The sequence below is a fragment of the Psittacula echo genome, assembly GCF_963264785.1.
Source record: "Psittacula echo genome assembly, chromosome: 11".
NCBI classification, from domain to species: Eukaryota; Metazoa; Chordata; class Aves; order Psittaciformes; family Psittacidae; genus Psittacula; species Psittacula echo.
Genome location: NC_137746.1, coordinates 13,454,124 through 13,479,743, shown reverse-complemented (window position 1 = coordinate 13,479,743; position 25,620 = coordinate 13,454,124). Strand labels below are relative to the sequence as shown.

Below are 25,620 nucleotides of genomic sequence, written 5' to 3'. Positions count from 1 at the left end.
TGAGCTTTAGTTTGCTTTGTTTAAAGCAATTCAGCCACTGAATTTCTGTTTAAATGATGACTGCGACAGAACTGGCAAAATTGTTTTACTGTGTTATTACTTTTGTCCTAACTTAGCTGCTGCTTTAAAGCAGGAGGTAATGCAGGAGAAGACACCTCTCCTTGATGCTTAACTGCATTGAGAGGGGTGAAAAAGAACTTTGATGAAGTACATCTGTAACTGTGATGCCCGAGTAATTCATGATGCTTCCAAATTAACTGCATGTAAAGATATATGGGTCAAAGTGCATTTTGTGAGTGATCAGCATGACTTTATGCACGTATGTGATGGATGTGACTGAAGGTCTGGGTTCCTGTAAGGAATCAGCAGTGTTGAGGACTGTATCTGGGAACTTGTCACCTCAAAAGTCAACTCTTCCTTTGCTAGAGATTTAATAGAAAAAAGATCTTGAAAAATTGAAAGGTTGGGTTTCTTTAAACAGCTCTTTGCTTAGGAGATGTGAAAATGTGGATATTCTGGATGAGAGGCCCAGGGGGAAGCTGTGTGAGGGGGTTGAGGTGGTTTAGAGGCTATATGCTGTCACCATGAGGCAGGAATCTTCTGTTCCTGGCTGCACAGTTTTCTCTCCACTTGCTAGTTCTGGTGCTGGAAGGCTTTTTGCTGGTTAAACCCATCTTGCTATGCTGGTAGAAATCTCCCTCCTGTTTTCTCAATGCGAGTGCAGTGGTGGGGTTGGGAAACCCAGGGAGAGGAGCACGGAGTAGTCTTTCTAGCAGTGGCCAAATGTTAGATCAGCACATAAGTCCTCATGTTCTTTCAGCTTTAAGAAAGGTAACTCAATTTTTATACAATGGGAGAAAATGAATGCCTGGTGACAGCTGGAAAAAAGTCAAACCGGTAGAGAAATCGAGAGTTCTGCTGTAGCAAAGTCTGTCATGGTCAGGAATTTCAATAAGGTGGAGGAGACAGTTATATAGATAACTTGTCTGCTATTATTCATTCCTATTTGAACTCTCATATGGTAACAAAACTCTGTCACAAGGTTTGAATCAATCTTTTCTTCTTGCATTTTAAGTTAAAATGTGTGGTATTCCATATCTGTCAAATAGCCATATTCCTTTATGCTTTCTGAAAACAAAGGAAATGGGAGGATTGGATTTGTGGAGAGAAATTATATGAAGTAGCAAACTATTTGGGGGTGTTGGGATTTTGCTAGAACCATCTGTGAGTCTATGTTGAGCTGTTTTCTCATTGCTGAGTTTGCTTATGGGGCTTCCAAGCTTTAGTACATGCGGAAGTTGCTGACTGATGTTGTGAATTACCCAAGCAGGTAATGTGGTGTGGAAGTGCAGAGAGACTGGATTGAAATCTAATGGGAAAACTCTCAACTGAAATGTAAATGTTAATGAGTATTGTCTGGTTAAACAAGAATTCATGTTTGTGCTGAAGGATAGGACATCAGCTTGGTAGATTTTGAGATACCTGAGCCCACTGATGTAAAAGCAGATGAGCCCCAGAAGAAACCCTTGTCATCAATAAGTAACAGTAAGATCTAATTGGAACTGGAGCAGTACTTCCTGGCTTTTGATTCTGGAAAAGAGAATCTCACTGCTACAGTTGTCATGAAGATTCTGGCTGCTGGGCTGACAGCTACACTGAACTATGTGTTAATGCAAGTACAGTTTTTAAGAGTTTGAAGTGTCAAGCAAGTGAAAAATTAAAAGCTGGGATTGAGGGCAACTTTCCTCAATGGCATGTATATGGTGGCCTTTCAGTGTTTTCTGACAGCCCCTGTCACTTGTGGATATTGCTCAAGTGGGTGAGCTTCTGTTATTTTTAGGAGTGGGGATTCGTCAAGAAAGGTGCATTTTGAGGTTAAGACTATGAAATAAAAGACAGAAGAATAAAATGATATTTCTGCTTTTGCCAGAAAGTGCTTAGCAGATGTTTTGACGCGGTTTTTCAGATAGCATTGAAAATGTCATTTTTGGGTGTGAGAGTTTGCTGTCGGGAATCTGATTGGTAGAATAAGAAAACTCAGCTGCTCTGGAAGTCTGTGTGGGGCTGTGATGGTAACACATGAAATACTGTCAACAACTTCTACAAGGTTTCGTCGTGGTCTAAATAGTCACCATTACACAATAAGAATGTTTGTTCTCGGCCTGTGGTTGCCATGAAGAGATGTTGTTGTTTTCTCTCTCCGCAGCAGGTTTCCTCTCCAGGGGTCTGGAATTTGCCACCTTCCTCCTCTCCTTCTCCAGTCAAACAAAATTTGTCTGTTTTTACAAGCTTTTTGCCATCTTGAGGGTGTTTCAGACGTGCCAGGATTTTAAATAGTACCACTGCCATTGATTGTCTGATCCATCCTTTCAGGTCTGAAGTTAGGCACAACATTGTTCCCTTTGCATGGTAATGAATGCTTTCTGTCTGCCACTGGTGTCAGCTCCTGGTGTCATATGAAGCCAGCAGAATACTGGCAGGAGAATTCTTCCATTTATTGTGATTTGGAAGATGGCAAAGGCTTACACAGGAGTTAAGCTGAGCCTTTCTGCCGTCAGCTTGGTACTAGGAGCATAAGCTGCCTTGAGCTCTGTTGGTACTATCCAAGAGGAAGACTTCTTTCTTCTCTGCAGATACTCTGCTTGAGAAAGTTATCTATGTGGTTTTGTAAGGCGATAAATCATCTGCTGAGGAAGCTACCAAGCTGCAGGCTGCTTAGGCAAGCTGACTGCTATACAGGAGGAATTAGTCAGGTAGTGGACATCTAGGAGTGAGGCAGGGCAGTAGCTGAGCTCTGAAGCACAGCGGTGGTTGTGCAGATTCTGAGCCTTGCTTCCCAGGGAATGGCACTGCTTTCAAAGAGATGGGTTTTTAATCGGCAAAGTAATGAAGAACAATATGAGCCAGGTATAACCCAGAAATGTTACTGGGTGACACTGGTTGAGGTTCAAAAACTTTGGAAGATGCTGTTGTAGAGCCTTTAGAGAGCTGTATTGCTGGAAAGGAGAAATCTTCCTCTTACGGTGTGGCTAGCTGTAAGACAGATCACTCAGGTAACCTTGTTTTGCCCTAGAAAAAAGGGGACTGTCAGGAGCACAGAAATTAGATCTGTAAACTTAGCATATTGTGCCATTTAGTCAACTTGAATAACCCAGCCCTGCTGTGTTTCAGTGTTATCAATATTAGCAAGAAATTTAGTGATAGTCAACTGAGCTACCATTGAAGCCCATGGCAATGTATGTACCTGCTCTCTGTAGTTGCTCCTGTAATTGTATTTTTTTCTCCTGTTACTGGTTGCTGTAGGTGAGCTAAGGAACAAGTTGAGTCTGAATGAGGATTGATCAGGCCTTTGAAAACCTGACCAGTGTGTGTCACCATGATTTGTTCTGATTTGCATCCACATCTATCTTTTGGAATAATCCTTTCTGTTAAACAGGGATTAAGGTTTCCCATCCGTGAGTTGTGAGTGTTATACAGTGCAGAAAGACTGATTTGGAAAGAATCCAGAGCAGGAGGGAGACCCAGCCTATTTAGCTCATGATATTTTCTTGTTCAAAATGCATATTGGTGTTTAAAGAGACTCATGTTATCCATAAAACTGCATGCTTATTTAAGCACAAATGGCTCATCTTGTACATAATGGCACTGTGGTGTGTGATTTGTTATGTAGTGATTAGAAATGGTATTGCCAAGTGGCTTGGATATCTTTTTGAGGATGTGCCAGACCATAATCAAATGGTCATAGATTGGGATGAGGAGGTAAGATTATGAGCAAGTTTTTATTGGCAGGTATTGAATGGTTGGACTAGATCTTAAAGGTTTTCCAACCTAAACTATTCTGTGATTCTAAGTTTGTTGCAACATTGAAGTATATGACACCTTAAATGTCAGAGAATTTTTAAGAACTTGGAAATAGCATTTCTGTTCCAAGTCCATCTTTCTAATGAATGCTGCAAAAGGTGAGGTAAAAAAAAATTATGGTAAAAGAGTATTGAGTACCTACCTGCTTGTGTCAGGAGAGGACTTGCATGGTATGTATGAAATGGATGTGAAAATGAGTAGTTTTGAAAAGCAAAGTAGAATCAGCTACTCCTAAACAGGGTTTCTGTCACTATACAAGGAATGTTGGCAGTCAAATGTAGTCAGATTCCAGTGCAACTCCTTGGGCATCTTCAGATTACAAACTCCTGGAGGTCCCCCTGCACTTGCGGTCCTGGGTACTGCATAGGATGTCATCAGTGCCTGTGAATATTGTGGGTATTCTTCAAGGGCTCACCAATCTGTTATGGAAATTTAAGGATGGCATGCTGAAATTAATAAAAAGGAAAGAAGAACTTAAATAAACTTCAGCTGCTGTAATAAAGAAATAAGTTTTAAAGGCAAAATGCCCCAAAATATCCTGATGGTGTAGTTCAGTTTGTGCTCTGACAAACCACTTCTTTAACTGGTTTAAGTTAACAGCAAGTGAGCATTCCCTTGTAACTACACTGCTCTTTAGCTTAATGTGAATTACATCTGTTAACAACACTTTAAAGTTTTTAAAAGCGTGTGAATCTTAGGAAGATGACTATGCTAGTATGAATTCTCAGTATTTTTCTAACTGCTGTATACAAAGAGCATTGTCCAACATGTGGTTTTTTCCTTAAGGATTTCAGTGTGAACAGTCAGCGTGCAATAAAGCATACTGGAATGTTTAAAATATATTCACCCAGTGTAAATATATTCTGTCCTTCATTCTGATGTTGTAAATTGGATATCTTGATGCAGAAACAGTGACACTTGAAATGGCCCGTGCTTGGTTTCAGATGACCAAGTAGATCTCTGCGCCCCATCATAGATGTGCACCTTGGTGGCAGGCAGGTGTAAGCACTGCAGCAGGGATGTAGGGCAGTGTAACAGAGTGTGCCAGAATTGCTTTCAGGGTGAAGGTATTGATTCTTACATTAATGAGAAGCCAAAAGACTGCTCTCAAACTGGGAATGGGCATTGACTGAAGGTGATGTGTGAAACTTTCAAAGTATGGTTTCAGTATTTAGTCTGTAATAATTGCAAGTTGGGTACTGGGAGATGTGGTGTAAGTCAGTCTTGCAGAGATATGCACATACCAAATAGAAGATTTGCTGATTCCTGAGGTTTATGTCTAATTTGACACTGTTGAATTGAAAAGCTACTGGTCCCTCATGGTGAAGACAGCTGATCTGTAAACCAGTGACCATCATCTTTTTGTAGCATGTGATTGATACTTTTTTTTTTTTTTGGGGGGGGGGGTGTTTTACTATTCATCAGTGCATTTCTTTACACTGTTTGCACGTTTGTATATGCAAATACAAGCCCTGCCTGCACTGCAGAGGCAACTGTGTGCAAAATAGGCTGTGTTGAACTATATGGAATAAAGCTGCACAGGTGTACCATCACTTTATATCAGCCATGTAAATGAGAGGGATAATGACCTTCTTATGGTGCTGTTCTTGCAGCAAACCAACTGTTTTTATAAGACAAACTGTTAGAACAAGTTCCTCGAGCCCAAGCATTTCTGCTGTGTGATGTTAGTGTGGAGGGGATGTTGATTTCAAGTACACTGAAAATATGTGAAGCTCTGTTTCATGATTTCTGTCCTTCTACAGCCAGAACTGTACCATTTAGAATGTTAATTTATTGGGACTTGAAGGTAGTAACTTCTTTAGGTTTTTTCCTACTCTTAAAAAAAAAGTTCTATTAGAGCCAAGTCTGCTTCATTTTGGGTGAAGTTGGGCAGGGAAGGAGGAATAGATTGACACATTGTACATTGGAAAACTCATCCCATTCAGAAAATATCAAACCAAGCCTATGGAATACTACCTGTTGCCCAAACTTATGTTTTTTTGAGCTTGACCCCTGGATTTACCCTTACTCCTCTGAAACGCCCCCAACCCCAGGTATGAATTGGGAATTCAGGATAGGTAATGAAGCTGCCAGCTGAAAAACAGTTTTCTTTCTGCTTGATTAAAGTTCATTAAATGTTCAGGTCTCAGGCAAAGATTGCTTACTTTTAAATATCGGATTTTTTTTCCTGGCATGTTTGCAAATGATTTTTAACTAATAGTGCATGTGGCTGAAATCTAAAATAGTGTCTTTGCATTTCTTTTGTGTGACTTCCATACTAACCCGACTGATGAACGAACGTGCACTGAAGGGATTGGTAAATTGTCCACTGCCGATGGCAAAGCCTTCGCAGATCCCGAGGTTCTCCGGAGACTCACGTCCTCTGTCAGCTGTGCACTGGATGAAGCTGCTGCTGCATTGACGCGGATGAGAGCAGAGAACAATCACAATGCAGGACAAGTGGACAAGTACGTACTGATCCCTCCCCACACCCAGTTTCCCATTTATAGAATATAAGTTTGTATTTTTAAGTTCAAGTTAAGTTAATTTTATAGTTGATATTTGGCAGTGTGTTTGCTCTACTACTAGCAGAAATAGTTATGAATCTGAAGGGGTTACTGCTGTCCCATCAGCTTATTGGTGTCAAAGTGTAAGAGAAAGGTACAAAATAACGTTATTTTCTAACCTGTTGCTCTTTCTATGTACCGGACAGTTGATTTCTGTTTCCAAACGAGGTTAAATTCTTAGCTGTAGAAGAGTTAGGGATAGTTTTCTCATTACTGCCTCAGCATACTTTGGTGGAAACTAAGGAATCTAGCTCATTGTATTCAAGTTGGAAGAGACTACTCATACTTACAGGGCAGCAATTTGCCCTGGGATCTTGCTCAGGAATTTAGGGGGAAATTAAAACTCTATTATAATCTGATAACTTTTTCTAGCTGAGAATTATTGAGGATGGCATTTAACTCCCATGGTGACAGAACTGAAGGTTTGTCCTATGTCATCAAAAGCTTTCTTCTACATTAGTAATTTCAAAGCATCTCTAGGGTCCTGAAATATTTCCTACTCTGACAAGTGATGTACATAGCTCCTAAATATCTTAAGCAGCCCAGTGCCATTCTTGTCACTTCTTCAAAATGTCTTGGAAATATCTCAAAGGGAACCTGAGCAGAGAGCAAACTAGGAGACCTCTGGAGGTGCCTGAGTCAACTAGGGTGAGATGAGTCTGTTTCCTCGGGCACATTTGGTTTCACAGTAGTTCTGTATTATAGGAAGTGTCTCAAGGTCATCTTCTGAGAATGATGCATGTGTTTCAGGATTTGTCCCACAGGTTATGGGGCTGGGTGGCTTCTGTTTCCAAAGGCTAGACTGTATGTGTGCACAAGTGCATGCATCCCTTCTCCCTCCTCCCAGCTGAACATGGACCTGAGCTGTAAATGCTGGTTACATGTGGGCTGCAGCAGAGCTGCTTGTACCGTCAGCACAGAGCTGTCCTAGGGAAGGGGCAGCTGTGAGAGTGTCCTGCAGGATTTCAGAGGGATCCCATTGCTTCACTATATGGCCTATGTAGCCAAATAATAAACTTCACTTAGTGATTACAGTGCAAATGTAAGTGATAAGTGAATGTTCTCTTCAGGTCAGACCTCAGCTGTTACCTGTCAGCTGCTGGCACAGCTTAATTCATTTTGGAGTATATGACAAACAAGTTCCTTTCAAAATAGGCGTTTAACACAGTTCAACCATTACAGTTTTTGACTAGCTGAAACTTGCATGCTTTCCTGAGGAATGGATATTTTCTGCATTGTCAGTGAATTTGAGTGAACTTCTGTCTTTTACAGGAATAAAAGCAGAAGTTTAAGGTGTTTAGATCATACTGTGCTAGGTTTTGTTTTAGGAAACAAGCTTCCATGTATTGCAGATTAAATATCTTGATAGGAATGCATCACATTCAGTCCAGTACTGTTTAGAACAGAAGGCTCTGGTTTAACTGCCCCTTCCTCTCACCAGGGCATTCATTACCTGTGGGTTGGTTCCTGGTGGCTGAGGACAGTCATTCCTTGCACATATTTTCTCGGTTGGAGAAGCATAATTGAGTTGGTGCTGAGCATGACTTGCTCTGGTTTGTTAACACTTGTGCTTAGCAGTGCTTTAACAGTTGTCTTTGCTGTTAGACTTTGGTTTTAGTATAGACAAAGATCTGAAGGACAGTTAACTTGGTTTGAAATTAATTGAAGCTCAGCTCACCTTGTTTCTAGGTTTGGTTAGTGAACCGTCCTACCTGTCAGAGGAAATAGTTATTCTCTACTTCAGAGGTTAATGGTGGTTAAAGTAGTGATTTCAGACTTCTGAGCTTTTAGATGCCAAGAACTCAGGGTTTGTCTTGTCTTTTCCTTCAAACTCTTAGCTTGTAATTACCTCTTGCAGCATTTTAAGGACTGTTTCATGCGGGCTTTTTTAAAGTAGTGTTCCATGTAGGACTGTATTATTGTTGCTGTTTAAAAATACGTAGTTCAATTGGCTTATTTCATCCATCTGAAAACTTCTGTAATATGCTTTTAACAGTGCATGAAAGGAAACAATAAACTTCTTTAAGGCTCCTCTCCTTTCTTCTTTTAAGATGTCGTTAGGTAAGGTAAGGATTTTTCTTTGAAATGGCTGCTTAAATTAAGAAATTGGTGTTTTCAATGAAAAGAAGAAAGCTTTGGGCTACCGCAGAGAAAGAAGTAGTCCCGCTACAAGAGAGACAGTGGTCAGCAGTTTGTCTTGTGCAGTATTCAGTATTAGTGGTCTTTGATAATAGGCTCTTCACTTTGTTTTTCCTCTACTAGAACTTTGCCTTGGTATCTGTAGTCAGTAGTTTGGTGTGGTTGTAGCCTCTGTGCATCTGGCATGCTGCTCATGTGTGATAACATCAGGAAGGCTTACTGCTGTACCTTGCAAACACCACAGCTTAACTTTTGAGCAGTATTCTCTCCATCTAGTGTGTATGAGAGCTTATGTGAGCTAGCAACTGATGAGGACAGGAGCTTGTTTAGACGTAAGCAAGATCTTTATTTCGATGGGTGAAACAGAGATAATGTATGTATATACTTAAATGTGTAAGGTATTATTTTCTGGTAAGGCTTAATGCCAAGTCATGAGTCTTTACTTAAAGGCTTCACCCTTGCGTAGTAAAGCTACCCATCTATTGAAGATCACGTTGAGCTCATTCTGTATAATGATCTTCCAGTCGCAGTTTGGCAGAGGCCTGCTCGGATGGGGATGTCAATGCTGTCCGGAAGCTGTTGGATGAAGGAAGAAGTGTAAATGAGCATACTGAAGAAGGGGAGAGTCTCCTTTGCTTGGCCTGTTCAGCAGGATATTACGAATTGGCACAAGTAAGTAACAAATATAATCACCACTAAACCTTTGTGAAGCATTGTCCAAGGGGCTTCTTTGATAGGTAAACGTTTTAGCTATTTAGGAGTGTAATGTATTTTATAATCTAATCAGAGTATCGGTTAATACAGCTTATTGTGAGTTTCCAGTTATTGTTTGTCTTTTAAATGGGAAATGCTGTCATATATGCCTTTAGGTTTAAGGGATGTGTGAAGAATGTATCTCATGTTTTGTGATACATCTACCTTTCTGGTATTGTTCTAGATGCAGTCAAGCTATTCTGCCAAGCAGACATTGCAAGAGGATCTAAAATAGCACCAAAATCGAACAGTACAAGTGGTTCCCTTCTAAAAACTCATGTCTCAGTTACTCAGTTCTTTTTTTTTAATCACATCTGTATCAACAGTGAATTAATTTCTGCTCATGTTTGGCTTTTATACTTGTGTATCAAAGGGCAGAGCTCAGGTGATAGTTCTCAGAAAGTGGCCAGCTGCATGTTCTGGTGTCAGGCAAGAGCACAGGGAGATAACTGTAAGCCTGATCCTGATGTGTGCTGTGGTCCCTAATGTACGTTTGCAGTTTCTCTGCGGTCATTCTGGTTAGTGAATTGCCCTGTCACTTTTGAAAATGTCAGTGCTGCACTGTAACCTCATGTTGATTTTAGCAGATAGGAACAAATGTAAAAAGCGAGCATTTCCTGAAGCAGAGGACAGTGCAGGTAGCAATTATAAATGTCCTGGGAGTGCCATTGTGCTTCACCACTGGGGATGTTGCTGCAAGGGGATGTCCAGGCTGCCTGGGGAATCGTTCTCACACAGAAGCAAAATCTTGGTGTTGCACCTTATTCATTAAAGTGATTTTTTTCCCTTAGGTGCTACTAGCGATGCATGCAAACGTTGAAGATCGAGGGAACAAAGGAGACATAACTCCCTTAATGGCAGCTGCCAGCGGAGGCTACGTGGACATTGTTAAGCTGCTCCTTGTTCATTGTGCTGATGTCAACGCACAGTCTTCAACAGGTAACTGGGAAGCAGGAACACCAAGAACTAATAAGACTGACACATAAGATCTGCAGCTGTTTTGCACATCTGTTGTTTTGCTTCAGTTTCATTCACAACGAAACATGAAAGGGAACTATTAAGAATAGACTGGATCATAGCAGATGTGTTTGGACTCTTACCTGGCTGTTGCTAAAGATTGTTTTTAATATAAACTGTAATGGAAAGGACTGTTCCTGTGAAAATCACTGTGGTGTTAGATGACTGAAAAAAACACGTGAAGTTTGTTTTTTCTCATCTGTATAATCCCAAATGACCCAGTAAGACTCCCTTGGGACACATCTGGTCAAGACCTGTTATTTCAGTCTATTGCTTTTTACCAAAGAGGAGGAACAATTATGTGAGCATTGAATGTTTTCTACATTGCTGATGCTTGACCACAGCTTAACTAACCTTGCTGAGAGCTGTAATCTGCAGCTGGATTTTGCTGATATCAAGATAGAATTTAAACTTTGTTCCAATTTTAAAAAGCCAGGTGTCTGAACTATGAAATGTTTTTTTATCCTGATGTTTAGCCGTATTAAGCAGAACCTACCTTAAAACTGACTGTAGCATTTAAAACATGAGCCATATGTGATTGTCTGTCACTTAAAGTACCCAAGTTTTAAGTTAGAAGTTTATTTTCATCTAGCCAGTGAAAGTTTTTCAAGGAATTACAGCATAGTCCTAGGCAAAAAAAACCTTAACCCCCCCCCCCCAACTACAGTGAGTGTGAAAATTATTCACTGATCTGGGTGTGTGTATTTGATCTCTCTTTGTGTGCTGAAGTAGGAAACATAATAAAGAAAAAAAATCCTGATTCATAATACTGGTTTAGCATTAAAACTCTTTCACATTATAGTTGTGTTGGGATTTTTCTATCCAGCCTGAAATCACTGGCTGGAGTAGCATTTCTGTGAGGTAAGAGACTGCTGCCAGCCATGTACTTGTTTTTGTTCAGTGCTGTTAAATCTCTTTTCCTGTGAGTGGTGGAAAGGGCTTTCACGTAAACTACTTCTTCTCTGCAGGGAACACAGCTCTCACTTATGCTTGTGCCGGGGGCTTTGTTGACATAGTGAAGGTGCTGTTGAAAGCCGGTGCTAATATAGAAGACCACAATGAGAATGGCCATACCCCCTTAATGGAAGCGGCCAGTGCGGGTCATGTTGAGGTTGCAAGAGTATTGCTGGAATATGGTGCAGGAATCAACACTCACTCCAATGAGTTCAAAGAAAGTGCACTTACACTTGCATGCTATAAAGGTATTGTTTCTTGCCTTGTTTTGTATTTTTTGTTACATTTATTTGCCAGGATTTGTCTAACTAAAGCTTCCAGCTGTAATTTGAATATTTTCTGAAGAGCTTTGGAATACTGGATTTTGGTTTTAAGCTCAGGAAATGATCATCCATGGTGTAGCAGTATTAAGCCTGTCTACTTGTGGTAGACATGTATTTGATATGTCGCAGATGGAAACTTGTGACAGGCTGTGTCCAAACCTGTGCTTTGACACACCACTATTCTTTTATTCCTCCACTACAGCATTCCCTTGTTTCATTCAAATTCCCTTCACCAACTGTGTTGCAAGTTCTGAAAACATCTCTGTTAGCTGTTAGGAAAATGAGAAGTTGGAATGAATGTTCCTCAAATACCCGATGTGGTGACAATGCTGGTGTTATTACTGAATACTGTTTCTTTAGTGTCATTTTAGAGGATATCTATGAACTGTCACACATTTTGGGCTTTCACGGCCTTTTGAGTTAATTTATATTGCTATGTAAAGCTTCTATGGAAAGTAACTTATTGCAGTGGTAATCCAGTGTGCTTCTAAGTTGGTTTTTGTTTTGTTGTTTTTTCTTCCAAAAGCCACCATAAAATTTCCAACAGTTGTTTTCCTCCTAATTGAATCTTTAAGGATACAGATTATTGTCATAGTAACATCAGGTTTTGCCTCTGTGGTTAGAATTGGATACATACTAGTGTAACTAGTGAAAACTCATCTGGATTTGTCATGCGTTTCCTGCAGCATATAGTAGTTCCTTACATAAACATTTCAGTAATAGTTCTCCTGGACATTTTGGAGGGGCATTCTTGTCTCTTGTGACCCAGAACTTAATGTATGTAATGTAAGATACTCATCGACTAGAGATCTCCTCTATTCAAGATGATTGATAGGAAAACAAGGTAGCTCAATTAGTATAAGACTAAGTCTTGTCTTGGAGGAGAGTGCTCATTGAGAGGATAAAATGTACAACTTGGTGTAAGGACCAGATTCTAAAAGGACAGAAGCCATAATAGAGTTGAAAGCAAGTACTGGTAGCGTTCAGTAGAAGCTTCTAAAAATAGTGTTAGATAACATAATATGACATAATGTGTGTGTCCTGGTTCTCAGGAATATGTAGATGCTGTGATTAAAAAGCTTAAAGTTAAGTTCAGATCTGCATGGACCTCTCTAAAAGATAATGCCCTCAGTTGTTTGCTGCCTTGGAAGACTTAAATGATATGTCACTCTACAGCTGAATAAGGAATAAGCACAGTTTTTTATAGCTTGAAGTTACAAGGGAAGGTTCCTGTTGTGTGAACTTGAATTGGAAAGGTCTGTCTTCATCTCAGAGTTGCACAATTATCTGTGGGAAAGACTAAACTCTTGCTGTCCATTTTGCTCTGATACTTTTTAGAGTACTTTAGAAAGAACAGTTTTGCAAATGGTAACTTGTAAAACCTGTAATAGCAAACTGTGAAAATCAAAATGATTTCATCAAGTGTGTTGTCTGTACTACTAAAAGTTTATGATACTAAATGCTTATTTATTTTGCTCTGTTTCATTTGAAGGCCATTTAGATATGGTTCGTTTTTTGCTTGAAGCTGGAGCTGATCAAGAGCATAAAACAGATGAGATGCACACAGCACTGATGGAGGCCTGCATGGTAAACAGCCTTTATTTTGCTGCTCCCTTTTCAATGACAGGAATAAAGGAGATGATAAAGTGAGCCCTTGTTAACAAGCTAGGTTGGTTCTGCAGTGAACATGTGTTACTTGTGATAATACGAAGCATTTACTGTAGTTATCACAGGTAACTAATTGGTTATAAGGAAAAACGAATCTTAAGTTTTGGGGGTGTGATGTGTTCTGTATACTCCCTTTGTAAAGTGTAGGAATAACTAACCTAGAGTGCAGTACAGCAGGTTGAGCCCAAGTCACTGTTTCTATTGTGGTGTAGGAGTCACTTTTCCATCTTTGCCTTTATAAAAGTTCTCAGATCATCATGGTATGTACTTCCAGAAGTACACTGAGCTGGATGACTGATGCTTACATTGTTCCTGCACTGCTGCAGGAAGTGTTTTGCATGTAGGGATGGTTTGCTCTCTTTTAGGCTTCTGTAAATGCTGCTGTGAGGTTTTTCTTCTGAAAATAAAACAGTAAGTCAAAAGTAGGTTAGTTTTTAGTTCTTGAGCAACTCATCTAATTTCAAAGCAGCCATTGAGGAAAGATTTCCTTTTCCAAGAGTTTCATCTTAATAAAGAATGTGCTGTTGTGTCAGAACATACATGCAGCTATTTTTGTCCAGACCTTTTATCTGTCCTTCAAGCAGAAGTTCTTTGAATAAAGAAAAGGAACCTTAATTTGCTCCCAGTAGCCTGTAATCCTTAGAAGGCAGCCTGCAATGTTCCTCCAGTTTTCCGAGACCTGGAGGATCAAGTGTTCCTTCAGTGCACTTGTTGAGGTGATGATGCAGTGACCAAGGTCAGATTATACCGTCTCTAACTGTGCTGAAGTCTTCTAACAGTGAGATGGTGACAGTGTCCTTGAATACTGTTCTCTGCATGGGACCCTAGTGCCAGTAAGGAATTGAGAGTGCTGTCTCCTAAAGGACATTGCAGCAAAACTGTAACTCTTCGTTCTGTCATGTTGATGCAGTCTGAGCACTGGGCTGACTTGAAGGCTGTGAAGTGTCTTGCTTGGGGAAGATAAAGCTGTGTGGGTTGTCTGCACATTTTTAGTTCTTGGGTGTTTCAGACTAGTTTGCATTACAGTGTGTGTTGACCTTTAGAAACAACTGAAAGGAAACCGATCCTTTCAAGTCCGAACTCTGAAGTTGAATGATGAAATGTGTTCCTTGTTACCTTTTGGCTGCTCCCTTGCAGAAGGGAACTGTTCCATCAAATCGTGGGGACTCTTCCCAGTCGGTCTTCACTGTTTTCCAGCTAGTGAATGCTGCAGAGGGAGCTGAAATGTCTGGTGTCTGATCACCAATTATATTGTAAGTGCCTTTGAGTTTTAGTATGTTTTGGACAAGGTAGAGTGCCACACCTAGAAAATGCCTTTAGTTAGATGAGGTGTTTGTTGGCTTTTAGCCAGCTTCTCTGAGAACAGCAGCCTGTCTTTGATTGTAGACTTGATTGCTGTCCATCTCAGGTTACTACCTGCTTCATGGTCAACTTAAGACAAGTGTTGGCAGGAGTCGTGTGTTTGATATCCCTATTTGTGTTAGCTGTTTGAGTTACTGGCTGGCACTTCTGGTGAGATCAGAATGGGGAGCTGGCAGTTCACTTGAGGTTGTGGTTCTTAATACATAGGAGGCTCTGTAATTTTGGGAATTAGTGGAATTATTAACGTTATAACTTTATGAATTACCCCTAGGTAACAATGCCCTAGCCTCAACAGCTCTGGCTTGAACCTGGGGCAGAGAGGTCTTCTAATGTGTTTTTTCCCCTTTAGTATTCCCCAATTTCATTTAGATTTCCTTCAAAGGACACATCTTAAAAACAACTGCTATTCTCTACTGAAATTATCCCTTTTTATGTCTTCCTCAGGAAGAAGTGTTCCTTAGTACTCTAGCAACATCTGTCAGTGTGCATTGGGGCTAGTCTGAAGAATTAATCCATCTGAACTACCAAATCCTAGGAGAATGACTGTGTCGGGGCACAGGGCTCTAAATCAAAGCTGGCTGACAGTTTACTTCTGGATGAACCCCATATTTCTTTGGATGGCAAATGGAGTGACCAAGTTGATGCATCTAATGCACTTGCAGTATGCAAAGCAGCAAGTGGTTTTCTCTCCACTGAGAGATACAGAGCAGACTTCAATTGAAGTCTTTCACTTGGAATTCCCTTTCCATCCATAAGTTATCTTATTGTGTATTCTGAAGTGTCCTCTGATTAGACTCTCAGACCTTCTATATCTCACTGAGCACTTTTTGCATGGCTTGAACCTTCCCCCTTCATTAGGAGTAGTTTGCAATTGGTTTCAGTTTTCCCAGATCTCTTCTCCAAATTCTTCCACAAGTTTGGACCCCAGTTTCTGAAGTTATGTGGGAGGGAGAACCCCTAAGAGTGTTTCTTCTTTCTTAATGTCAAAATTTCTTTACTTTTTCCCCTTTTGAGAAGTATTGGGTCTCCTCAGAGCGCACCTGAGGTAAAACATGGAGTTTTGGTACTTGGTCTATTTCAGATACTTTGAGGAGTTTAGTGGTAGTTTCCTGGGAAGCTGAGAGCTGTATTTATATGCTTTGATTGGTAAGGGCTCAGACAGATTGCTTTGGCAATCCTCATTCTCTTTCCTTTATGACAAAGATTGCTTCACCCCAACGCACTTTCCAGTCTCTTTTAAGATTTGTTTGAGTTTACCCTCCTCCTGTTACCTACCTCATTGAACCCACTTCAGTTTCTCTGCAGGTCTTTCCCAGGATCTAGAAATTGCCAGTTGGAGTTTTCTTTTTCTTTGCCTGTAGAAGCCGTTATTCAACTACAGAGAAAAAGAAAATATTTGTTCCAGTGTTTGTTTTGGTGTTTAGTCATGAAGTGGGTTTATTACTTACGGTACTTGTGTGTTGTCTGTATTACTTCTGTGTCCCAGGGATTGTGCTGGATATTTAAGAAAGCCTTGTCCCATAATTCTTTCCCTACTTCCTCAAGAAAGGAAAACATACAGAACCAAAAGCCCACCGTAGATCTACATTTTTTTTCCTCTTGCATTTAAACCTTAGCTATAGGTGGAAAACTGAATGTCGCTTCAAGCATTGCCATAACTATGTCATAAATGGAACCATCATCAGTTAAAAGACCCTGTCTTTTTAGGATCATTTTCAGCCCTAGTGTGATAGTGGCTGCAACTCCAGCATCAAGTGACTTCAAATGTTTCTGACTTTGATGTTCCTGTTCTGTAGGATGGGCACGTGGAGGTGGCACGCTTGCTTTTGGACAGTGGTGCTCAAGTGAACATGCCTGCAGATTCATTTGAGTCTCCACTCACTTTGGCCGCTTGTGGTGGGCACGTGGAGTTAGCAGCTCTCCTGATTGAGAGGGGAGCTAACCTGGAGGAAGTTAATGATGAAGGTTATACTCCTCTAATGGAAGCTGCCCGGGAAGGCCATGAAGAGATGGTTGCCTTGCTGCTGGCACAAGGTGAGAGCACTGCTGTTTCTTGAGCGTTCCTTACTAAGAATGTAGTGCTGATCATTTGCCACTAAGTATTAGGTGCAAATTCCTCTGATGTAGCATGAGGCTGTCACTGCTCATTGCTGTAACTACAGAGCAAAGGTAAAACACTCAAATAGTGGAGATGATGGGCATTCACCTTCCTACCCTGTTAAATAACAGTTAAAATAACAGCTACTTTGTTTCCTAGGAGCAAATATAAATGCACAGACAGAAGAAACGCAGGAAACAGCTCTTACTCTGGCATGCTGTGGAGGTTTTTCTGAAGTAGCTGACTTCCTTATTAAAGCAGGAGCTGATATAGAACTTGGTTGCTCAACACCTTTGATGGAAGCTGCTCAAGAGGGTCATCTTGAATTGGTGAAATACTTGCTGGCAGCAGGTATGTGTACAGTGCAAATGACCTAGTCCACAAATACTATAGACTCAATGGTTCTATGTGGTTTAGAAGATACCTGGGCTTATTTGTGTCACTGTTGTAACAAAAAACTGTATTCTCAGATACTTTAGCAAGAAGGAGAAAGCATATGGTACACATCAATATTGTGTGATGCTGTTAACAGAGGAAAGTGTTTCACAGAGCCCTGGATTGTGTGGCATATCTAGAACCATCCATATATCCATTAGGAGCATTGTTTCCAGCTAACTGCATTTAGGACAGAATGTTAATACAGATAATGCCTGTTTTTATATGCTGCTTCTGCTTTGGCTGAGCCTCGTTATCTGCAGTCAATCTCCCTAAATAACCAGTACTTTAGGAATTGTGCCTTGGGAAATAGTGTGCTAGACACTCTGGAATGTGCTGGATTTCTGGATGTGAGGAATGAGTTTTCCTACTACACAATACAGTAGTAAAAGTTAAATCTTGCTGGAATTGGGGGGAAATGACACTTCAGTTTTCATCTGTCAGTTGAAAGTTGGTAGACCAAAGTGTAGTAATACTGCTTAAAAAAATAAATGATAGAGACCTGCATTTTGGAAATCTTCCTTCTTATGGGAGTTATTTATTTGTATGCTCTTTCCTAAGAATGAAATTGTCTGGATTTGTAATTCTAGAAAGTAATGCTCGCTGCTTATGGAGGGACAGTGACAACTGCGTCTCTTTGTGCAGTGACACCAGGCTGTGACACGTCACCAGCTCGCTGGGAATGCTGCTTGCACTTCACTTCTGATAATGTGGAGAGTGAATTGAGGAGCCTTGGTTTGGCATCAGGGAGTCTCTAAATATATCTCACACCTTGAGAATACAAAAATGGCTAATCACATTGGCTTTTATTGAGTATAATGCATTACATACCCAGAGCCATGCATAACATGAAAGCTTTATGGAGGCATGTATGAAGCTAGTTAAATTATTTCAACAAAATGGTTTTAAAGCAAAAAAAGTTTGCTTTATTTTTAGTTTATTTTATTAGTTTATTTAGTGCAGTTTATTATTTTAGTTTATTTTCAAGAGAAGAGAACAAGTGAAATATGTACAAGTGTATGGTCTTGGAGCATTAATACTAATTAAATAACATGCATTTTGTCTGGTTTTTCCTTGGCAGGCAGCTCCTGTCAAATGGATAGTCTAGACAACTGTCTGGATTCACTTTTATGTGTTGTAACAACTGGAATCTTCATTGCTATAGAGGGAATATAGGAATAACTGAGCATACAGGTGCTTAGATTGCTGGTCATGCTATTTCCAAGCTTTTGCTTCTTCTCAGAGTACTTTTACTACAAGAGCAATTTTTACCATGAAAGCAATGCCCTTGGGCTGTGGAAGCTCTTGCTCACAGATGGAAGTGCCTTGATTTTTGTGTTTATCTGATACAAAATGCTTGATAAGCTGATGTCCTACTATTGTGTTTCTAGGAGCGAATGTTCATGCCACCACAGCGACAGGAGACACAGCTTTGACCTATGCCTGTGAAAATGGACATACTGATGTTGCAGATGTGTTGCTTCAAGCTGGTGCTGATCTGGTAAGATTTCTATTGCTTCTGATGGGGAAAGTACTTTGGTTTCAAACTGTACACCAAAGCTGACATGCTTGTAGAGCAGAAAAACTATTTTGGCAATTGAGATTCACAGTGAGTGCGAAAACAGGCACAGAAGAAACTTTTTAAGAAGCCTGAACATTCTGTTTGATCTAAAAAAAGCCCAAAAATTCTTATTGGGTAATCTTTCATCCATTAAGTGAAAAGTTTTATCTACAGCTTGTACATGTGACAGTTCATTACCTTCTTACTTTTGTCTTATCAGGGGGAATTTTTACTAGGAGGGGCATTTGACAAGGGCCTGTAGGGATAGGACAAGGGGGAATGGCTTTAACCTGACAGAAGGGAGATTGAGACGAGCTTTTAGGCAGAATTTCTTCCCTGTGAGGGTGCTGAGGCGCTGGCACAGGGTGCCCAGAGAAGCTGTGGCTGCCTCATCCCTGGCAGTGTTCAAGGCCAGGTTGGACACAGGGGCTTGGAGCAACCTGCTCTAGTAGAAGGTGTCCCTGCCCATGGCAGGGGATTGGAGCTGGATGAGCTTTAAAGTCCCTCCCAGCCAAAACCATTCTGAGATTCTATTAATTCAGTATAACTCATAAGTTTTATTGTTTAGCAGGAGTTATTTCAGCATTGCTTTTATTCATTATGCTACTTTGTTATTCCCAGACTCTTGTGGATTAGAGTTTAACTTGCTCCACTTCTCTGAATTTAAAATGGTTTAGTATTAGGAGCTAGTAATACTCTACTTTAGGGTTAGTTTCTGAATTAAGAGGCTGTGAGTCTCTTAACTTTTTAAAGCTACAACACAAAAAATGCCAAATTAAGCAATGCCTTTTAAATGACCAACATAAGATGATCTGTTCTTTGTCCCAGAACTATTTTCTTTCTTGTAGCTCTGGCTTTTAGTGTATTGCTTTCACAGTGTTTATTTTCTGTAACACATTTAACCATAACTAAGCTGTTTCCATAATTGTTTTGATTTTTTTCCATGTTCTATAGTGGGAGACCTAAAACTGCCTCTTCATCAGCTACAGAGATTCAGGGTTTGTTAGGTAGGCTTTTAAGCAGTAAAGTCCAATTGATATGTTAGTCTCCTAAAGCAGGTTAGGAGCCTTATGCTCTGAAGATAAGCAGGGAAGATTATTTTTTTTGTTGCCTTTCTTTTGGGGTTGTGTGGGGTTTTTTGTTTGTTTTTTTTTTTTTTTTTTTCCTTTCTTTTTTTTTGGGGGGGAGGGGTTGGTTTTTTGGTTGTTGTTTTGGGGTTTTTTTTTCGTTTCTCCTCCCACCATTTCTTCTTTTTCCACACTCTGCTTGTGTGGGGTTTTTTTAGGGGGGAGGGGCTTGAGTTTTAGTTGGATATTTTAGGGGGTTTTATTCCTTTTAAATAATAAGGATGTCAAAGAATTTTATCATTGAACCTGACAGACCAGCATCCTAATGAAGGTACTTAAATTTCAGTCTTAAACTTGAAAAATTAAAACATTTGTATTTACAACTACAAATAAATGAATGCTGTAATGGTGAATTAATAATACTTCCACTCTTCTTTATGAATATACTTTTTTTAGGCCTTATTATTTCTTCTACAGTCAAGGTCTGCTTCATATGTTCCTACCAGGGAGGAAGGGGATGTTGGTGGGGGGAGTGTTTGTGTGTGTTGCACTTTGCTCACTTCAGTGTTGGGTGCCGAGCGGCAGCCACTTGAGTTAGGGACAGGATAGGGGTTTGGGGTTCTGTTGGGTATTTAAATAAATAAGTACTTTGTTATAAACAGATATAAGCCATGAAGTATCTTAGGGTGAGGAGCAAAGCATAAAGCAAAAAGTATTACCTGCATAAACTTTTAAATGAAAACAGTCAAGAGCTGCTGCTTAAATGTCACTTCAAGTTATTAGTCATGTCACTTGTATTATTTCCCCTCTCCTCACAAAGGTGAGAAGTGTTTGTGACCTTTAACATCTAGTTCTGATCAGTATTGAAGAGAAAAATCTTGAGCCTCCTTATAGTAGTTTTATTTTACTGCATTTTCTTGTACTGCCAATCAAAATGGGGAACCCTCAAGCAAAATGCTGTAGGGAAGCAAAGGAAAATTGTCCGTGAAAGGGAGGCCTGCCATGTAAATCTGTAAGTGTTGAATTCTGATTTTAAGTAAATGGGAAAACACCTGGCAACTGCAGCAATGCTGAGGGCAGGTGCCTCAGGCTTGGAGTAGATTCCTTTCAGACCTTTGTGTGGTTTTGCTGTATTAGGAGTTGTGAGCTCCTGTGATCAGAGTTACCTTTGTACTGGGGAAGGTTCCTGAAATGTGTGGACTTGCTGCTGGACTATGCAAGATCTTCTTTGGCAGTACCATGAGAGGTTATTTTTCCAGATTCCAGTTTTCATAGGTAATTGAATGACATTAGATGATTTCAGCAAGTTGTCCCAAGAAGTCTGTGGTGGAGTAGTGAACTGAATGCAGATCTGGACTTAGGCCTCTGCTTGGTCCATCTTCATCTGTCTGATTAATTTTGCTCTCCTTCTGATGCTGAGACACAGCAAATGAAAATACCTTTCCAGTTGGTTTTCTTTCTTTCCTTTTTTCATCCTGCAACTTCAGTCTTCCTTGGGATTGCTTCCACTAATGTTTCATTGTTTTCCAGAAACCTGCTTCATATCTGAGGTTTACACGCAGTCACTGAGGAGCTCTTGTGGAGCAGTCCTTTTTGAGGAAAACGCTGGTTATGTCTTGACCAGTAATATAAAGCAGGGCTGAGGGCTCTTCTCTGATTGCAGGGACAAATGGCACATGCTGAAGGCATCCATACTGTGCCAGCGCTAGGTCTGGGTAGGTCACTGAGCCTGGGGCTGTGCCCGTGTGTCTGTAAGGATGTTAGTGGCTATGTTGCAGCCCACCAGAGTGGTATTTTCATCCCATGATACTAGGAGCATACAATGGACACCCCTGAGTTATGGGATGAGGGGTTGAAGGGGTTCATGTGAGGCTTCCCAGGTAAGTGAAGAGTTAACTTGATGTCATATTTTCCATGCTGCCTGTTGGGAACAGTCCCTGGTGACCTCATCCCCTGTTGTTTTTGACAGGGCCAGTACTACGCCAGGGTGGCTGCAAAGCAATAAGCAGTGTGAATGACCAGTGATCCCATGCCTAAGCTTGTCTCATGGCCCTGTTTCATTTACCCATAGATATGTAGCCAGTGCTGGATTTTGCTGCTGTTACTTTATTGATTTGTGAGCCACCTCCATATTCTGTCTTCTTCCAGACCAAGCAGGCAGGGAGCATAGTTTTTGAGGATTTTTCTTCTCCCTGATTCCAAATTGAGGAAAGAAAATTGCTCTTTCTTCCCCCAAATGCTCTTGGGTTAAAGGAACAGTAAACACTGGGTGTCAAGATCTGTTGTGATCAGTTCTTCCATTTCTTTACAATTCAGAAAGCATAAAATCTATTCTAAGACTTCAAATCTTTCTTGGCTTCTCAAGTCTCTCTTCAGTTGCCAGGAGGTCAAGACTGACTGGGAGATGAGGTGCAAACTGAGACTACAGGTGTGAAGAGGAGTCTCTCGCATGTTGGGTTAGCCAAATTGGCAGAGGCAGGAGATGTTTGTCAGGGGATTTCCTGTACTGTGCTTATTGAAAATTGAAATATTCCAACTTTGAAGTTACCCACCTCATTCTACTGAACAGATTCCTGTGTGTTGCTCATGTCCAGTTGAGGTTTTCTCAAGCTCAGAATAGAACGTTGAGCTAAAATTTGAGCATGTTTTCTGATGAGGGTGGTGAGACACTGCCGCAAGTTGTCCAAAGGAGTTGTGGATGCCCATCACTAGAAAAGTTCAAGGTTAGGTTGGATGTGCCCATGGCAGGTGGGTGGACTAGATTGTCTTTGAAGGTCCTGTCGAACTCAAACTGTTCTAGTCCCAGTGCAGTTTTTGTCTGAGCTGTAGTTGATTATTATCACCACATCGCAGCACAAAAGGCTGCTGTTCTTGGAAGGAGAACATGTGAGCTCTTGCTTTTTAGGGACTGATATTCTGGCTTAGGTATCAAATGTGTAATTCAGTTCAAGAGCCAGTGAAGACCTTGAGAACTCTGTTAGATTCATTAAGGAGCATGGCTTTATAAGAACCAGCAGAGCTAAAAGAAAATGATGGCAGAGATGAACTTTCTCTAGATTGTAGCTAATTTTTCCTTTAGACTCTGCATTGACAAATTCTACTAGAAACAAATAGTGTCAGAGCTCACACTGCCCTGGCCCTGTCTGCTGCAGAGCTGCTCAATCACATGTGGTATCCTGATGATTTTGTATCTCCTTGTGACTAATTGTTCATGAAGCCTGGCTTGTTACCAGTTATTCTGATGCTTTTCTGCTGCCCTTCTTGAAGGGATCTGTCTTTTTCCATGTCCTTACAGGGACAAAGTTGGCCTGTCAGAATCTGTAACAAAGCTAGCTTGGCAGACCTACACCTTTCCTTGCTAATGTATGCATTTTGAAATCAGCTTGCTCTCTTGCCAAGCGTATGAATGACTTAATATGAGGCACATCTGAAGCCTTCAGCTTGTGATCCCATCTGTGCCTTAGTTGCATCCTAATCCCTTTATCGCCTGCAGGACTGGAGACTTCAGGGTCTTAGGCTGAGCTCCTGCCACTGGACCAAATGTAAATTTTACTTGCTTACAAAGTTCTTTAGGGTGTCAAAATACTTATTTTAGATTTGGCAAGTAACAGGAGTAAAAATTTGAAGATTAGAACTCTGAAATAGAATTTGATAGAAGCATTTTTCTAGATGGTAATATGGTTTAATAGCTTCGGGAGAGCAGAACCAGCAGTTCAATAAGACAGTTATTTACCTGTGTGGCAAGGATTTCTCTAACCTCAAAGGTGAGAAGAGACTTTTCTTTTTTCCTGTAGAGTTCTCTTTTATTTTTTTTTCTCTTCCTCGTGTCCTTACTAGCAGTTTCCTTCATCTCAAAGCTTGTGTAATTTAAGACGTGTGGTGCATGTATGTGTCCACAGGAATGAGATTAAGGATTGTAAAGCTCACAGAGTATTGGTGCTATTTAATGAGAGGTAATATCCTGCTTTTAAGATGTATGCCTTTCTATAAACTAAAAGTGCCTGTTTGGATGCCTGGTACTGTTCCCTCAATATAGAACCAGACCTGGATGAAATGCTACATACTAGAGACTCCAGTCTCCTTTTTGAGAGGGAGACTGCTCTTGACAAGGTAGTTACATCTTTGCCTGTTCCAGTGTAGCTGAAAACAAGAGGTTCTTTTTTTGGGGCAGTGAGAAGGTGCCAGCTTTTCTCAGCTGGGAAGCACAGAAAACAGTTTTAAATTGGGACTTTGTAGTCTGGCCTGCCTTGCATGAGGCATGACTACATGACTCTGCTGCACAGGAGAGTTGATCTCATGATGGAGTTTATCTTTCTGCTAGAAAATATGTCTGTGTTTTTATACTGAACTTGAGAGATGGAAGAAAACTCCTGAGGACTGCTTCATCCTTGCGTTCTTCTCGTTTTACACTGTCAAGCTCTCCCTGCTCTGTACTAGTTAAAATTCCACATGTGGCTTTCCTTAAACATTAAAACTGGCTCTCTGGCATCCACAGAACTCCAGTTGCAAAAGCAGATAAAATGAAAATACAGGCATGCCAAACTGCCTCTTGGTTCTTCCCCTAGGATGGGGGCTTTGCCTTCAGCTGATAACATCCGTCACATTGATGTAGCTCCTTACTTAGAAACTCAGTTTCCTCTATGTGTATGACACACGTCATGTTTGATGCAGTGCGTGTAAGGCAGCATTTAAACATCTACAAAAATAGCCAATGCTGTATGGATTTGAATGGAACCATGCTGGAGACAGCTATGGTATTGTGGCAATGAGGGAGCTGAGAAGCTGTCATGTTTTTCCCTGCTGTTTCTTGAGCCATCGGGGAAGGTCAGGGATTCCAGGTTTCTTTTAGACTTGGCCTTCAGTCTGCTATAAATAAAGCAAAAGGTTGTAGCACATGAGAAGCTAATTTTTGTAGTTAACACCTTTTGGATGTTGTATTGCAGCCTCTGGATGGTGCAAAGTACAATCAAATTGTCTCTTTTGCCACTAAGGAGCAAAAAGTCATCTTGTATTTAACAAGATGCTGTATGTAACCTTTGTGCTCTCCTCATGAATCCCAATGGCTTGTGGTAGGAATCTCAACCAGCGAGAGCTGCATTGCTTGGTCTTACCTTTGTGCTTGCTTGCCTAATTCCAGCAAAACAGAGGCTTCAGCTGGTGGACCCAGTCCGTTTCAGTTCATGTTCCAGGTCTTCATGACCAAGAACAACATTTATTTGTAGAATGAGAGCCGTGAGTTGTTCTTTTTCCTTCCGCAGGACAAGCAGGAGGACTTAAAGAAGACTATTTTGGAGGGCATAGAGCCGGGCAAGCATCAGGTGAGGTTGGCCTTTGATGCTTGTAAGCTGCAGCCTCAGGATACATGCTAGCAATAAGCATGGCTTTAAGGCATCTGAATCTCTTTAAAAACACAAAGCCTCCCTGTGCAGGCCAGACATGGCAGCTGTGTACTGCATTTTCCCTGCTACTGGGTTTTCTAAAACCCCTGTTCACACAACAGTATCTCAGCCTTCACCAATGCAGCAAGTGATATTGAGTCTGTTAGTATAAGTAGCTGTGTTAAATCTGTTGCTGTGTGTCTGTCTTCCTGTAAGGTCTTTCCTTTTCATGTATCTGCTTTAAACTAGAGGCCTATTTGAGTTTTTAGGTGCCTCTGAAATACTGCTTTGCTACATATCTCCGGAAGGTTATGAGGGGCAATTAGTGTGGTAACTGCTGGAATCCTGTATCTTTTGATAGGGATTCAATATGGAAAATGAGCAAAGTAGCACAGTGATAGGAAATGTATTGTTTGGCTGTTGTCTTGCATCAAAAA

At 40.7% G+C, this 25,620-nt stretch overlaps 1 protein-coding gene across 20 annotated transcripts in view; it reads left to right on the top strand.

The window, feature by feature from the left end:
* ANKHD1 (ankyrin repeat and KH domain containing 1) overlaps positions 1-25,620 on the top strand; it is a gene marked incomplete at its 3' end in the record, with an annotated part of 102,388 nt that overhangs the window by 27,772 nt on the left and 48,996 nt on the right. For 11 of the 20 annotated variants that reach the window (XR_013957827.1, XR_013957828.1, XM_080627422.1 and 8 more), the window contains exons 3-11: positions 6,173-6,329; positions 9,092-9,239; positions 10,112-10,259; positions 11,306-11,539; positions 13,107-13,201; positions 16,441-16,678; positions 16,902-17,093; positions 18,569-18,678; positions 25,064-25,123. Coding sequence is in view for 18 of the 20 variants with exons in the window: in XM_080627422.1 (XP_080483548.1) it covers positions 6,173-6,329; positions 9,092-9,239; positions 10,112-10,259; positions 11,306-11,539; positions 13,107-13,201; positions 16,441-16,678; positions 16,902-17,093; positions 18,569-18,678; positions 25,064-25,123 (1,382 nt within the window). Of the gene's footprint in view, positions 1-6,172; positions 6,330-9,091; positions 9,240-10,111; positions 10,260-11,305; positions 11,540-13,106; positions 13,202-16,440; positions 16,679-16,901; positions 17,094-18,005; positions 18,372-18,568; positions 18,679-25,063; positions 25,141-25,620 lie in introns of those variants that run through there. The other 9 variants (XM_080627412.1, XM_080627411.1, XM_080627419.1 and 6 more) reach the window with 5 other exon arrangements.